The sequence below is a fragment of the Dendrobates tinctorius genome, unplaced genomic scaffold (genome assembly GCF_039654945.1).
Source record: "Dendrobates tinctorius isolate UK_male_01 unplaced genomic scaffold, ASM3965494v1 ptg000040l, whole genome shotgun sequence".
NCBI classification, from domain to species: Eukaryota; Metazoa; Chordata; class Amphibia; order Anura; family Dendrobatidae; genus Dendrobates; species Dendrobates tinctorius.
Genome location: NW_027361708.1, coordinates 21,063,247 through 21,080,352, shown reverse-complemented (window position 1 = coordinate 21,080,352; position 17,106 = coordinate 21,063,247). Strand labels below are relative to the sequence as shown.

Here is a 17,106-nt window from a genome sequence, read left to right as displayed (position 1 = left end):
TAGGGCACACAAATCACCACATTAACAGACGGAGCGATTTATCTGAAGTATTGCAGTATATATTTCAGTCAAAAAACAGAGGTGCTTGCATCAAAAAACATGAATATTTCAATGTGAAATGAAAAAAGAAGAAATATGCAGCACTCACCGATATAGCTGAAAATCTGTGCGTCTTTATTTCACATGAATTCCATCAACAGATATGTGGACATGCAGGACGTTAGAAGAATGCTAGGGGAGGGAGGTGAAGGACAACGGCCATTTCGCGATTACTCGCTTCTCGAAACGGCCGTTGTCCTGCACCTCCCTCCCCTAGCATTCTTCTAACGTCCTGCATGTCCACATATCTGTTGATGGAATTCATGTGAAATAAAGACGCACAGTTTTTCAGCTTTACTGGTGAGTGCTGCATATTTCTTATTTTTTCATTTCACCTCCTATAGTTAAGTTCCTGGCAGCCTGCTAGGGAACCTACACCATAAACACTCAGGAAATGTTATAGGACATGATCTTAAAAAAAAAAAAAAAAATTCAATTTATATATTATACATAAGGACAAAAAACATTTTATGTCTCTAAATAATATTGGAGAAAACACAGTTATACAATGTAGACCCATAGTACATTACAGGCGCCACACTATGGATTCATAAAATACATATGAAATATAGAGACCTCTGTACTAACCTCTTGTATTTCTTGTATATCGTCACAGTTCCTCCAAACCAAAGCTACAGTTCTCATAAAATCATTTTTGTGCCTAGTTTGGGTTATGACCTTCTTTTTCAGTGATGTAAAACTAGGAAACTCCTTCTTTGGGAAAAATCCCAACTATTCAAAATATGTTTTAGGAATGGGGACGTAATTATATAAGCCAGTGCTAGAAGAAGAAGTCCATTTTCTGTTTCTGACTTATTTTTATTTATTAAGTCTTACACCAATTTTTATCTTACATGGTCTTGATCCTCAGTGATGTTATGGGTCAGTCACTGGCTTCTTGGCTAGCTTTGGAATTAAAGAGACGACTCACCAGTAGGAATTAATGTTTTCTTGATTCTAACATACAGATATGAACGATTTTTGTGTTTTTCTTCACTTTCTGTTTCTTCTTTGCCTCTACAGGTTATAGCCAACACTGTTGCCAAGTTAGTATAAGAGTGTTGCTTTCTTTTCTTTGGATGTGTGTGCTTGTGTGGCCCGCGCCTTTGGTCAGCATGTACATGTGGTGTTTGGAAAGGAAATAACATGGAAGATCTCAGGGATTGAACAATGATGTCTTGCGCCCTCTCTAAAAGTCTTTATCAGTGGAGAACCTTTTACGCAAAATATGATTTTGATGCGCTAAACGGACCATGCGCTTTTGTTACTTAGTTTGTTCCTGCGTCTAACCCAACCTACAGCATGCAGCCGTATTCTGCTGCTTCTAGAATGACAACTTCTGTGAATCAATGTAGTTCTATGCTAAGGTTGCAAAATCTACAAAGATCAAAAGAAACTGGTGTCGTAGACATTAAAGAGTGACTAAATATAAATAATGTAATAATGAACTTGCCACGCAGTTTCCAGCCTGGCATTTTATGGATAGATCTCTCTGCACATCTACTAATGGTCTTAATAGAAGTTTCCTTTGCGACTATAAATATTTATGCATTGATTAATCTGCTACGTCTCCGTGAAGTCTCATTTTCCACCAAGTAGAGAATGCATTTTATTCAATGGAGAAATAATATAGGATTCACAAGCTACATAACATTTTAACGCTACTAATAATGTTTTGCCAGCTAAACATTCAAATGGCAAAAATGATTCCAAAGTACAAAAAAAGCTAAATTCCCACTGGTAAAAAAAAGATTAACAGTGTTTCTGACTTGTACTGTAAGGCAGCACTAACTGCATCTCTGTATGAGGAATTCTCGCCATATAAATCCATCAACAGACTGGAGTATTAGGTTCTCGATCTAGACGTTGCTAGCCAACCTGATTTCCCTACTTCAGCGCTGGACTGCTCCACTTGTGTTTGCTTCTACCCAAAAGCAGAATTCTCCCCTCCTTCATATGTCAGCATGCAACTAGCAATGTGCTGGCAGGCAGCTGGCTTTTTTGATAAGTTTTTTAGCTATCCAAGCCCCCTTCTTTCATACTGTATCAACCATGATAGAGAACGGTGCTGGTTAGGACCTGTAGATGTATGGGTTCTGGTGCCAGAAAGTTCAATTCAGGTACCAGAACTGTACCCGAACTTGAACCAAAACCCGATTGAAAACAACGGAGACCCAAACTTCAGATCTGGAGAAAAACAATATACTCGTATAGAGATCTCGGACTTCCGGTAGAAGTCCGTGTTTGGCATTTAACATCGGACACTAAAGGCCCCGTCACACTAAGCGACTTACCAGCGATCCCGACACCGATATGAAGGTGTCAGGATCGCTAGTAAGTCGCTATGTGATCGCTGGTGAGCTGTCACACAGACAGCTTCACCAGCGATCAGCACAGTGATGCCGAGCGCCTGGCATCGCTTGCCATCACTGTAAAAAATAGAATCAAAATAAAAAATATAGTTATTCTCACCTTCCAACGTCCCGTTCAGCCATCCTGCCTCTCTCCACACTCCGGTCCCAGTGATCCTTTGCACGAATGACCGCGAGATGTCACGGTCTCGAGGGATAACAAAGTCTCGCGGTCATTCGTGCAAAGGATCACTGGGACCGGAGCGTGGAAAGAGGCAGGATGGCTGAACGGGACGTCGGAAGGTGAGAATAACTATATTTTTTATTTTTTTATTATTTTTTACACCTGATCGCTGGTCTCTCGCCTGTCACACACAGCGATGCGTGCTGGCCAGCGGGAGACCAGCGACCAAAGAAATGTCCAGAGGTTTCTTCCAGCGATCAGCGATACCGGCAGGGGGGCCGCTCGCTGATCGCTGTCACACACAGCGATCTCGCTGGTGAGATCGCTGTTACGTCACAAAAGTTGTGACTCAGCAGCGATCTCGCTACCGAGATCGCTTAGTGAGACGGGGCCTTAACTGTCCAGTACGAACTCTGAACGTTTAAGTTTGAGTTCACTCATCTCTAGCACTGGTGCAGCTAATGCCCGTTGTAAGCAAGTCACTAGTGAAGTGCAGACACCAAAAGTGGAAAAGCTCACAGTCTATTTTACAACAAACCCAGAAGGGAAGCATATCAGTGGTGAAATAGGGACATCGAGGCAACTATCATAATTAAAGGATAGAAATTAGTATATTTAACTTTAATTGTTAATCCCCCAAAAACTGAAACAGCTTTATATGTTGTGGAATAACCTGTTCAAGCTAAAAACTTAGATAGTTTTTAAATCATCTCCATCAGAATATATTTATGAACGTCTTCAACTTCTACATTTAAATATTTTCACTACTTGAATTGTGTTTTGTGTAGTCCCTATTAAATGAATTGGGAAGAGATAACCCGACAGTGCAAGAGACAAATACAGCTGGATGTCCATCAGATCATTCCTGCATATATATGTCAATATTGATAGAGTATCTCAAAACGTCATATGTATGAAATAAAGTCATAATCACAGAGGGCAGATTCCTAATAGTGACCCAAATAAAGATCTTCATAGTCAGCCTATCGTAATTTGAAATCGCTGCATGCAGGGAAAAATACGTGTAATTAAGCAGTCTGATCAGCAGGGCTACATTTACCCCTTATGCTGCTCTAGGCACCGATCCTGTATAGACCTCCATTAAAGGGATATTCACGTGTTTTTACTTTAGTTATAGGGTTTTTCTGAAGCTTTATTTTACATCTCCCGCACTATTAATTGACAGTTCGGACAGTTGGCATGTTTGCACCAATGACCCAAACTGTGCGCTCTCATGCTGCAAGCAAAGGCAGCTTAACCTTGCAGCGTGGGGATGAGCTTTGCTCACATTTCATTCATAAATCTTGTACTGTCAAGAGCTGCAGATTGATCTGAAAATAACAAATGAAAATCTGCAGCATTTGTATATGTGTGAACATGTCCTCCAATTAGCAGTTTTGGTGATGACCAGTCACGGCCTCTGTTCCTTCCCCAGAGGTACCAGGGGACTGAGGTCTGATTGGTGTCCTTCTTCTCCATTATACATGCGGTTTTCAGGAGATGTGACCCTCACTGTCTCTTCCCTGCGGCTTGGTACTGACTGACTGATGTGAAACTGGCCTCCTGTTTAGCCCTGCTGATCAGTGGTCAACACGAGTAGCTGAGATTAATATATGACTTATCGAGAAGGATGCAGTATAACGACTTTCATCACTTTGTTTTCTTTGCATGGTTTGGAGTCCAGTGGACAATGCTACTCACTTCCTAACAGCTATATCTGTATAGCTATAAATTACTAATAAGACGGCCCACTGGACTCCTAAGTTAAGTCTGAGAAGTGATTGAAAAGATCGAATTAGTAATCCTATGTTCCCGCAAGTCAACAGATATCAGTCAGCTCGGCTCCTTCCATTCTATATCATGACACCCACAGATAGGACTGCATGGTTAGGGTTTCCTTTTATTGTGCAGTGAATGTCAACTTTAAGTTTCCCTGTAAATGTGCTGACTATGGTTATTTTAGTGAACTGGGATCAAGCTGGTATTTTGTTGTGGAAACCCGTGTGTGAAATACTTGACGAGCCTGCAGAAAGGGGGCTCCTATAAATTACTGTAACATGTTAGCCCAGGATTCCATCATTACTAATCACAGCAATGGAGAATGCCCATGCACATCAACAAGAACATGAAATGGGGTTTCTTTATATGACAAAATGCTGGAAGATTGCCTTTTAGGCTGTATGACTTCATGTTTTATAGATTTCACCTGCCCTAAAATGCGCAGTCACCATTTCTAATAACTTACTTGTGTGTTGTTTGCACCATAATTGCATGTGATAACCCTATGACATCTAACTGGGATCTCCGTGGATCATTCATGCACAGCTTGCCTTGATCCCAATCACTTTTTTTTCATTCTTCTTCCCTTTCCACCATTCACAACTTACTTCACTTCCTCCCAGCTCTGAGTTTGTGGAACGATTCAACCCCAATGTCCTGAAGGACTCGGCCCTCTCTACCCACAAGCCAATTGAGGTGAAGGGTCCTGGAGGCAAAGCCACAATAATTCATGCCCAATATAACACCCCAATCAGCATGTATTCCCAGGATGCCATTATGGATGCTATTGCTGGTCAAGCTCAGGCCAGAGGCAGCGATCTCTCAGGGTAAGCCATCTAATACATTTTCTTGCATGATGGATAATAAAGTAAGCACCTTTTTTATTACAGTTCACAGGGTTCTGTGCAGATAAGCTATATCCGGTAAGGTAATTGGGACTGACTGGTTATATACTTCCCATAATATTTCATGCATACCATTAATTCACAATTCAAGGATGTAGATTGTTGTAGACTTAGACTAGATGTTGGCTTAGAAAATTCTGTATTATCTCAAATTCTGGAATCAAGAACCAAAGCTTAGAGATTTCTCCTATGGATGTAGCAGAACTCAGTTATTACACTGTGGTTTGTATTCCAGAATGTTTCATGCTATCACGGGTCTATTATACCTGTCCAGGATTCTCAGAAAAAAGGCAGTCAATTTTATCATCATGACAGAGGATATATTTATACTATATAATTTCAGATTTTGGCAAAATCAATGCGACCCAGGTTGTCAGTGACATCAGCAGAAGGCCACGAGCAGTCCAAATTCTTTCATCGCACCTTCTCGCTTTATGTTAAATTCAGCCATGACAATGACTCACTTCTTTCCCAATTACAGCCAATGCACTGTGTCTGAACTCGGGCCAAAGTCGCCCTGTGCAACCAACACTCACCGACCTTGCTGATTGAAGTCTAAAGTAGTCTGACCTGGGTTTTCGTGGCCACGTCATTGAATCCTTATGCACTCTGGTTGAGTAGATACAAGTATTTCCCATAAATTAATAATTCCATAGTAGGCAACAGTCCCAATTTTGGGAGGATATTTTCTTAAATCAGCCTGAAAAAAGGAACATAGTTTATCAAACACAAAGTGGGTCCATTGTCTACGTTCCTGGGAACAGTTTCAATTCCCTTAATTTTTCATTTTAATGTTATGTTAGTAATTCTGGAGCATTCTTTCTGGTATTGTGCCATTACTGCCTGTAAAATGCTGTGGAATAAATGGCACCTTGTAAGTGAGTAAAATAAATATATTTCTCTGTTATTCTTCCTGAATACATTGACATCTGGATGGCATCACTTTTCTGTTCAATAGTGTTTGTTCCTACACATACTGATACTGTTGGGATAATATCAGGCTGTAAGTACACGCCCCATTGGCAATAACAGCAATGGCACAACACAAAGTAAAACACTCCAGAACCATTACTTTATGGGGAATATAAATATTTCTAGAACATACCATTCTCGTAAGACAACTTGTCGTCCATCATTTCACATACAAGTCGTGACCCGCATGGAAACATGAGTAATACCTACCGTTCTGCACAAGGTTTTACACTGTGCTACAGCCATACAAAGTCTTCTCCTCAGAAACGAAAGTATGTGCTACGTGTCTGTCATTTGAAGATTTTTCCTTCTGTTCTACTTCTAGGAAGCTGCAGGCAAATAACATAAATCAATGTATAAGTAATTTTTTATTCCAGTTAACAACTTTTCTCCCATGACTTCTGATAGATATATTTCCTGCTGTAACATACTGATGCTGAGCATGATAAATGGTTAACTGCCGAACCTCGAGTGAGTGGCTGAATGTAGCTAACGCCAAGGATTGTAGCCGATACGGCATTATCAAGTGTAGGATAGAAATAGCTAATTACTGCCCCCATGTGGCCACTGTGGACTATAACTACTGAGAAAAAGCTGAAGATGATTTTGGGTCATAAAAGTTTCTGGCGCCAATAGATTGGTATCAGTCTGTAACATTTTTAGCTTAGGTGCTATATATCATTTTTTTAATTTATAGATTTATTTATGTTTCTCTTATGGGATGAGGCTTTTATAATGGCTGAAGTCACTGCCTTTATAAAAATGATTACTGCGGTGTCTTATGCCAAGCACAGAAATAGAAATAGTCCTTCGCCCATCTCAGTGGTGTCGTACTGGAAGCATACTCATAAAATATACCCTTTAGTAACACTTAAATAGGGTCTTCAGTCACGCTGAATGCGCAAAAAGACATGTAAAATGATAGCACAAATACCGAAGCTATAGTAAACTGACTGCAGATGCAGAAATAGGGGCAGATACTGTGTCAGGGAAATACTGCCTAGGAGACATGTTCACAGGCTGGTATCAGCCCTGGAGATAAGAGATGACCAGGGTCGTTTCTGAATATTGCTGAAGCCTCCTTAGAAAGAAAAAAAAATAAACCCGACATACCGAGCACATATAATATAGCGCAATAAGTCATCGCAGTGTGGGCTGTAGCAATTAAGTGTGCAGTGATTGTATATGATGTGTGTGCAGTGTGTGCAGTCTATGGATGTTCTACAGCGTAGGAATAAAGGTCATCATGAGATCGTCTCATGTAACTACATATTCCTGACTCAGCTTCCATCAGGCTAGACTAAACAACGTGGCCGATGGGGGAACATTTTTCAACATTTGGTCTGCCCGTTTTATATGTTTATATCACTAAGCAATAAAACTTTATTCCATCAGTTCATTTCTGCCAACATACATCAGTTAATAATAGTAATATTATTTTTTATTTATACAGTGCCAACATATTCCACAGCGCTTTACAATTAAAACTCAACATTAGTGGATAGTAGACAAGATTCCCTGTCTATTCAAGACAACTTGGATGAAAGTCTTTTTAATTTAAAGGGAAGATATTGTCAGAAAATGACCTATTATTTAAATTAGCTTTTAATGCATTTTTGTACATTGTATATGGTCTTTTTTTAATTTCTGGCCATACTTTTTTTTAAAATACATTACAATCTATATTAAAAATAAAAAATAGAAATCCTTCAAATTTCACATTGGTCACTCACTGGGGTTTTTTTTAGACTTTGACTTCCTATTGTTTCAGGAAACAATACAAGTACATAGCTATAAAGCACAGACTCCGACCCTTGAAAAAGTAAATCCGTAGATCCTTGTAAAAGGAGGGGAAGCAGGGTGAGCTGTGACATTGTCTATTCTGAATGATGGATCCTGTATTGTCCGCTGTGTATAGAGGTGTAACCTGTCGCTGTAATTTTGCCTCTGCTGATAAGAAGCCTACTGAAAACTCTCCTAGAGGGGTCAGGAAGTATGAACCTAAAAAAGCATAGTGACCAGGTCATTTTCTGATTATAGCTACCCGCCTCATGCATTCTAGCTAGACTCATAAAATCATCATTTTAATATGAGGAATATGCAGTTACTCTAGCATTAATTTTCAAAGTAAGGACACCAGCCTCATCCCATCTAAGGGATCTACTTACCTCTTTTATGAATTTATATGAGGCTACACCATCTGTTGTTTTTAAAAGAAAGTACTTTGCAAAAGGTTTGGGGACCTCTACACTGGGTAATATTTTAAGGGTAAGAAATTGACCCCAATCCAGGTGAAATCTGAGTCAGTAATACACAGGTAAAGCAAAGCATGATATGGGGTTGGACCTATTTTGGACAGACAGGCACCCTGCACCCAACGCTTTTCATATTAAGATTAAGCTGAGTTTGATTACGGAGTAAAATCCAAAGCATAGTGCAGAAGGACTATAGCATCTATCTACAATAGATGTGTACAACGCTTGTGCCTGTCACAGTCATGCTGATTTGTACATTGTCACTTGGCAGTGTGTTCCATTTGCAGTAACTTTTCATACCTCCATGTTTGTATTATTGTCTTATTCATTTGACATAGTTGCTTCTTTTACCCTGGGAAAATTGGCAAAAGAATAACAAGTGTCATTGACGTCTCCTCCATTCATTAACGCTGCAAGCAAATCAATTCCTTTTCTTTATGTTTGCTAGTTTTCAAGTTGAGTGCATTATCTTGTAATGCATATTGACTTCTGAAACCAATGGTCAAGTCAATGACTTGATGGAGTTGCACTCTGTGTTTTTGGTTCACTTTCACTACATCATAACGGTTCCAGCTTGTTGGACCCTCTTCCTTGTGTATTTAAGACCATGTGTTCTTCTCAGCCAAATTTGACTTGTTAATTATGCTTATGTTTTCCTTTACTGACTATATTCTTCTTCTTTTTTTCCTCTTTATCCATCCTTTCCTTATTAACGTACTTCTCATACTAACTTCACTCTGTTGTGCCTATCACATCACCATAATGATGGTCACCAAACCTCAATGCACTGCTCTGTTGGGTTTGGTCGTATCAATCACAGTGCTCCTGAAACGCCCGAGCTGTAAGTAGACATTTTTTCACTTAATCCTACAAAGGCTAGGTTTATTCCTCTTGGAATTTCATCATGTTTTTACACTCTACAGGGATGTTTTTGTATTTAAAAAAAAAGGCATTCTAAGTATTCCTGGTACATTACCTCAACACTTTTTACAGCTCATCTTAAAGTCATTATATTGTCCTATTTTACAATACTTTAACCAATGCACATAACTAATGTAAAGAAAAGTCATTGTATACATAAAAAAAATCAAAAATCCACTGGACCTTTAAAATCAAATATAAGAAGTAAAATCTCAGATTGGCTAATCGAAGTCCAAAGTGAAAAGTGCAAAATACGCTATGTAGCAGACCAACATCTTTTTTGCCTAGAAGTGCTAAGCTGTTTCCTATTCCTTTTCTGGACTCACTAGAATTATAAGAAGAAAAGGGCATCATGTGAGCCCCCTTGGCACTTTTCAGTTGCAGAAAGATCAGAAATGTCCTCATCACATATATTAATGGCATATCTCTTGGATATGCCACACTTCATGATTGGTGGCACTCCCAACACTTCTGCCAATGAAAGGACCACAGTGCTAATTTATCACTTCAGTGTTTTCCTTGGTGCCTGGCCACCTAGCCTTGGTGGGCAAATGCATTGTGCCAAAGTTCGATCCCCACCAATCAAAAAGTGAATGCTACCCTATTAATTAATGGGAAAACCCATGTATGAGGCAGCGTTCTACATCCATATGCCTAGGGCACATTTCACTTCAGTTCTTCATTGGCTTTCTGATGGGCGTTATGCACTCTATGGTTTAATTAGAGGGGCCTGTCTTTGTGATAGATTCCCTTTAACAACATGCATGTTGACTTTGCTTCATGATTATCGATGTATCATTTGCTTCATATTAATAATGAGTATTGAGACACAAATACATTAGATTTCTCTTGAAAATCTAAAGATTTCTTTGACAGTGTTTGCTTCTCTGCTACGCTTCTTATTCAATGGTCAACTGTTCTGGGTGTGTTCTATCTCACAGGATATGAGGATATTGCTAACTATTTTTTATGAATTAGTCAAGGTCAGTTTACCTTTTTCATTACTGATCTTAATATCAGCCATCACATGACACAATCACTTGTAGACACTTCTACGAGACCAATCCTTGTGCTTGCTTTAGTCTGTATGTGGCTTTCACATGTCTAAACAATGTCCCCCCTACAATATGTGCGTTCTCTAGTCTGCTTTACATAAATCTTTCAGTAAAGATTTAACTATCTCTAAATAAGTTTAAGCCCTAGGATTTTTCTACATTTAAAATGTATACAGTGAGATGTAATTAGTACAAGTCATTGTTCAGTTGGATACTAGCTTTTCTAAGGTAGGAAGCCTGCTCCTTAATGCGTTCATCTTGGTGCATCCTATAAAATGTAGCATATAGTAGTATATGGCTAGTTCAGCCTAGGCAGACAATTGGAAATTTCCTGGAAATTCTCATTAAAAGTATATTACCAGCTTTGTGACTAGTTATTACCAGATTGATAACACAGACAAAATCTATGCAATCAAGTCACATTGCAGTTGCCAACTCTTTAACAACATTTCCTTAGCTTCCGTTGTCCATAAACTTGGCACAATGCCACTTTGTGTTCCCACGCTGAAGATGATATTTGGAATTAGTTTGTAAAGGGACTAAACTAATTTATATGTGAAATCAACAGATTATATAATTCTATTCTGAAGCCTCAGGTTTCTCAATGAGCGGCAACCGACATCCTTCATGAATAGGTGGAGTGCGAATAAAGATTAATTACATTTTTACATATTTTACAAGCTCATGCCAAGACCGTTCACTCAAAACTGCTCCGGGTAAAGTACATTTGACAAATGTATCCATTCATAATGTGGCAATATATATACCAAGAACCAACAGTCAATGTCATAATGTTGTTGTGTTGACACAATCAAACCTTTATAAGAAGAGTAATTAAGCTGTAGAATGTACAGTATATGTACATATTAAATATAATAATCAAAATAGCTCATAGCTTAACAGACCATTTAATGTAGAGGTTTGACTGTGCAATTGATTTTTTTCATTATTATGTGTTTGAATATGTTGTGTTACCAAAGCAAATGCAAACAAAGGCTTATCAAGGAACTGTATGATATCCTTCCATTTAGTACTACAGCTCCATGACAGAGGCTGCAACAGCTTTAAGAGCAATTGAACTACGCACGACGTACAACTCTTGCTCAACTATTGCGTCTTTGATTGTATTCCTTTTTGACAGAAACTGTGGCATTTTTGTCTATGGGAGACATCTATTATTTTATCTGAATTGGATAGTATTATGTTGCTATTCCAGATGCACAGCCTATAGACAAGAGTGACACAGTTTTTGGAAAAAGCAGCCTTTTTTTAAAGTCCTGGACACTGTAATTAATAAAACCTTTGTTTGCACCCTTTAGGCTATGTTGACTTAGAGGATTACTATTGTTCTATTTTGTTCAGATGCCAGTTATACCATGTTAGTGCATTAGATTAATAAACCTCATTACAGGGTTTACACTGTTTCTGTGCTGTCTTTTATGCCACTTCCCCACTGATTTAAGGGGGTATTTTCAAATTATGAAATTACTTACTTAGATGGCATGCAAATAATCAAGTTTGCAGTTGACTTGCTTTTGCCATTTGCTGTGTTTCTTCTCCAATGACAGCTGTTATCTTTCATAGTGCACTGCTGGTTTCTATTTGGCTCAGCCTTTAGTGCCTGCCCAGATCTTGGCCAAGAATGTGCAGTGGTTAACTCTTAACATACTAGCCATCTCTCTGCAGACCATTGATTTCTATACAGTAGTTAGATGCTCCCTTCCCTCTTAGTGCCTAATAAACTGCAGTTTTCTTAAACACTACTGTCCAGACCTATGTGCTTATTCAAATGTCCTCTAATCCCTATATGTTAGCTATATGTTAATACAGTGATAACAGTGAAGACTCCAGAACAAACCACTGGCAAAGTGGCATGTAAAAGCCATCACATTTGCATTTTTTCATATAGTGTTTTTTTCTGTAGAACTGTTCCAAGTCCACAAGCGATTCATCCATGTGAACATGGCCTAAATAAATGTATTAAACTGGTTATTTAATTGTATAGTAAATATGATTTTTTAGCAAGCTCTTGCATTTACATTTTGGCAGTAGTGGAAGCTAATACTTAAATACATGAAAGATCTGCTCAAGTTGCATTGCATTTGATGCTGTGTAGGTACACTCAATTAAATCTCAGACCACTTGAAAGTACAAAATACCATGTTCCTAAAACGAGCACTGTAGAAGTAAGCATATAGTAGGACATTTACGTCATACACAGGACTTAATGAAAATAATACTAGAGTACAACACAATCCATTTTTAAGAGGCACAGTGCATATGTTGTGCTGTGAAGGCAATAAGAGTGGCATTAAAATCTCAAAAACTGCCTGTTTTTGTGCAAAACACATGCTTCAAAATGATAATTTTTTCCCATAATAAATGGAGCAAGTAGATTAATAAATCTCCCTCGTAGTCCTTTGCCTGCAGTCAGAAATATTAAATCCTACATGCAGTTGTAAAGTCAATGGCCAATTAAAATTAGAGCCGACCAAATTTTTGTGTAATGCTGGATCTGTTTTAGACACGGTGTGACCCAGAGCAATATTAGAAATGTGCCTGAAATGCTAAAATATGGCACCATCACACACAAACATTTCTGGTGCAATTACCAAAGCTGGTCAACTTTATGCAATATGAGTGCCGATTAACTACAAACCAATGAGCGTTCGTCTTCTAGCCTATTTACCAATGCTGACACGAATGATGGGGCCAGAGCTAATGCTAATACAATAGTTATAGCTCCATATGGTATCTTGTTATTGGCAGCACATGTCCGGTTTGCACAAAGCGATGTGCAGCTTTTGTTCCAGCATAAATGATCCAATCATTTATGCTGGAACAAAAATTATCCTTTGAATGAGCGTAGTGCTATAAAAAAATATTCAGGATTGAGAGTCCTCAGTAGTTGATACCTTTTAATGGCTAACTGAAAAGATGGTAATACATTGCAAGCTTTCGAGACTACTCAGGTCTCTTCATCAGGAGTGCTATAGTTTCTCTGACACTACACATACTCCAAGGAATACATACTGCGAAACACACACTATATGTAACACACACACTCACTGCTACAAGTCCTATATGCTACCCACACACCCTCTTAATGATACACACACTGTATTATACATACACTCTCTCGATGATACACACACTGTATGTTATACACACTTTGTTACACACACTTCTTGTTAGGCCGGGATCATACTACCGTAGAATACGGACTAGTGCTATGCGAGAAAACATCGCATAGCACTCAGCCCAGTGTTAATCTATGGGGCAGCTCACAACAGCATTTATTTTCGCGGGTGCATTCAGCGAGCGTGTAAAATCACAGCATGCTGTGATTGGCACCGAGAATCGGCCGAGTCTCTGCTCACTCGCACCCATATATGTCTATGGGTGCGAGTGACACCACGCACATCACTCGGATATCATCCGCGTGCGGTGCGATATAAACCAAAGCCGGCAATGGAGGAGAAGGAGAAAATACTTTCTCCGCCTCCTCCACAGCTGTGCTCCGATTCTCTCGGTGCGAGAGGCTCTGAGCGCAGTAACAGGACACTCGGCTCCCGCTCGCAGCAGGGCAGGAGCCGTGGGTCATTAGCATATTGCATCCAATGCTCTCGCACCACATGCCATACGCTAGTGTGACCCCGGCCTTACACAGATGAACAAATTTTATACTATATGTGCAGACTTCATACAACACATGTAGTCTGTTACACACACACTGAATGCCACATACACACATCATGTATGTTACACATATACATTCCATACTACACATAGCCTATGATAAAGGCTGGGGTCACACTAGCGTATGGAATCCGATGCGAGAATCGGATGCGATATTTTAATGAAGCTCGTCTCCTGCTCTGCTGCGAGTGAGTGGGAGCCGAGTGTCCTGCTACTGCGCTCCGAGTCTCTCACACAGGGAGAATCAAAGCACAGCTGCGGAGGAGGAGGAGAAAGTATTTTCTCCATCTCCCCCATTGCCGGCGTCGGTGTATATCGCACCACTCGGATGATATCCAAGTGATATGTGTTGTGTCGCTCGCACCCATAGAGGCGTGCCAATTGCAGCATGCTGTGATTTTACACGCTCGCTGAATACTCCCGAGAAAATAAACGCTGATGTGAGCTGCCCCATAGAATAACACTGGGCCGAGTGCTATGCGATGTTTTCTCGCATAGCACTAGTCCGTATTCTACGGTTGTGCGACCCCGGCCTATGCCACACATACTATATATTACAATCACAAATATAATGTTACTCACACACAATGTTAGAAAACAAACTCTATGCTAGACATAGAGACACTGTACACTTCACATACACAATCTCACACTCCATGCTACACACATCATGTTGCACACAGCATGTTGCAAAGTAAAACTCAATTCTAGATACACAGATACTGTATGCTACACATTCAACTACACACTTCATGCTACACACACACTGTGTGGCATACACACGCAATGACAAACAGACAAACACACACACTGTGCCATACACAGGAAGAATGTGGAGGCTTCAGCAGGTTGAAAAACCTTTGGTCAAATGACCTTGATGTCACCAGAGGTCTTAATAATTTCAGAAACTACACTGATAATGCAGGGTTGGCATTATCGATGAAGATTCTGGTTGGTAAAGGCAGACAGACGCAAACCGACCAGCGCACCAAAATTGTAGCTGTTTAGTGTCTTGGTGGTGTCTCCTACCTACCGCTTGTCCTGGAGAAGTGGTAAGGGTTTTGTCTGGTTAATAGAGTGGGGTCCCCAGTTTAGGATCTTCATCTGTTAGCAAGAGTATTTTTTGCTCTGGAGGATCTGGCTATGCTTTACAAAGTCCATATATTTAATTGGGAACCATTTAATGCTTCATTTGCACTGCAGTTTAAGATTATAGAGCACTTACTAGTGTGCCTCCCACAGGTTACAGTTAAGCAATGAAAGTGCCAATGGTGGGATAATTGGTGATTATCTGATCACCAGAGAGCTGTAACAAAATCATATTGTCTAATGTGACCATATTTTATGTCTAACCCAGAAGTTTAAACTCTATATACTGTAGAGTACAATTAATCTAAGGGCATTGTACATTTTAAATTTACACAAAAGTGTCTATACAGCCCTAGCATAATTCTTTCATATTTCTAAAATATAAAGGAATGAGGCCATAAAACAATACAATAATCATGAGTAAATCCTTGTTAGATTATAAAACATTGTTTTCCTGCCATGTTTTCTGAATGCAAGATTTAAACATACCATTTAATGCTAAAATATGCTAGAAAAAGGCGAAGCTGTACATATATTTATTGATTGTGAAATACATTCATTCACCTTTTTCCCAGATATACTTCCAGATAAAATGGACATAAGAATTACTTGTAGCAAATCTTCAACTCCTTCAACTCCCCTCTTTCTACATTGCAGTAACGTCCCAGTTAAAGATCCTCATGTAGACATTGCTTCTCCAGTATATCAGGCTGTGCTTAAAAATCAGGGCAAAAGTGAACACGAAATTGACGATTGGGCACGTCGCGCTGCCAACCTGCAGTCCAAGTCATTCCGTGTCCTTGCACAGTTGACGGGAACAGAATACTGTGAGTAGATTTTATGGCTATGGCTTTTAATTATGTAATATTTAATTTTTGATTGAGTGTGCTCTTCTGAAGGCCCTCATATAGATTAGAGAAAAGTTAGTTAAACCTGTCCATTTCGGCAGAAGCAGCTTACCAAGAGGTTGGAGTTATATAGATGGACTGTAAAGCCCCCATGCCCTTGTTTGGGTAACCTATCACAGCTCCATACAAAAAAGCCATAATAAACTGGAGCGTTGCCCTAGACATTTATGGATGGATGGCTACATGGATGGATAGATAGCTAGATAGATAATTTTACTGTTTTTCTGTATTCTTAAGTTCTATTTTCTTACTTTTCTTGCAGTGCAAGATCCTGATGAAGATGCACTGAGAAGGTCAAGGTAGGCAACTAGCAGCAAAATCATGTGGCCATCCTAATAGATAACAAAATGCCTAAAGCTCTTAAGCAGATCTAATAAACACAAATGTAAACCAGATTTAACATTGACGTTAATCTGCTATTGGCTTTTCAATTGGCTGTAGTCAAAAAAGTGGTGACCATTTCTTCTTAAGAAAAAAAATCTATATCCTGGCAAAGTTCATCTATATATGATGTTGTGGCACTAAGTGAGCAATTTATTTGGATAGTAATCTAACAAGGCATATGTTAGCATACAAGTTGGCAGACATTTTGAAAATTATACTTGAAGGAAATTTCACAAAAATAAATGTCAGAAAGTTATGCAAGCCATTCTATAAGAGAACATCCCATATTTGACAAGGGTATTCTTGCTGTAAAGGACCTAGCTCATTTAGGCCTAAATCTCCTTTCTCATCTGTGTGGTGTCATGAACCCATGTGATAACCTAAACTGAGTGAATACATTCAATGCTGCATTGAAATCAATCCTGTGGCTGACAATTGAGGATGGTTTCTAGAACCACTAGAACCAATGTAACCAGCTTACAGCCATTGAAAGTGAACCTGTCTC

General features: G+C 39.3%; 1 protein-coding gene across 2 annotated transcripts in view; it reads left to right on the top strand.

The window, feature by feature from the left end:
- LDB3 (LIM domain binding 3) overlaps nt 1–17,106 on the top strand; it is a 263,258-nt gene that overhangs the window by 130,698 nt on the left and 115,454 nt on the right. For both annotated transcript variants that reach the window (XM_073574869.1, XM_073574868.1), the window contains exons 5-8: nt 1,123–1,145; nt 5,037–5,240; nt 15,967–16,136; nt 16,480–16,516. In XM_073574869.1, the coding sequence (XP_073430970.1) occupies nt 1,123–1,145; nt 5,037–5,240; nt 15,967–16,136; nt 16,480–16,516 (434 nt within the window). The remainder of the gene's footprint in view (nt 1–1,122; nt 1,146–5,036; nt 5,241–15,966; nt 16,137–16,479; nt 16,517–17,106) is intronic.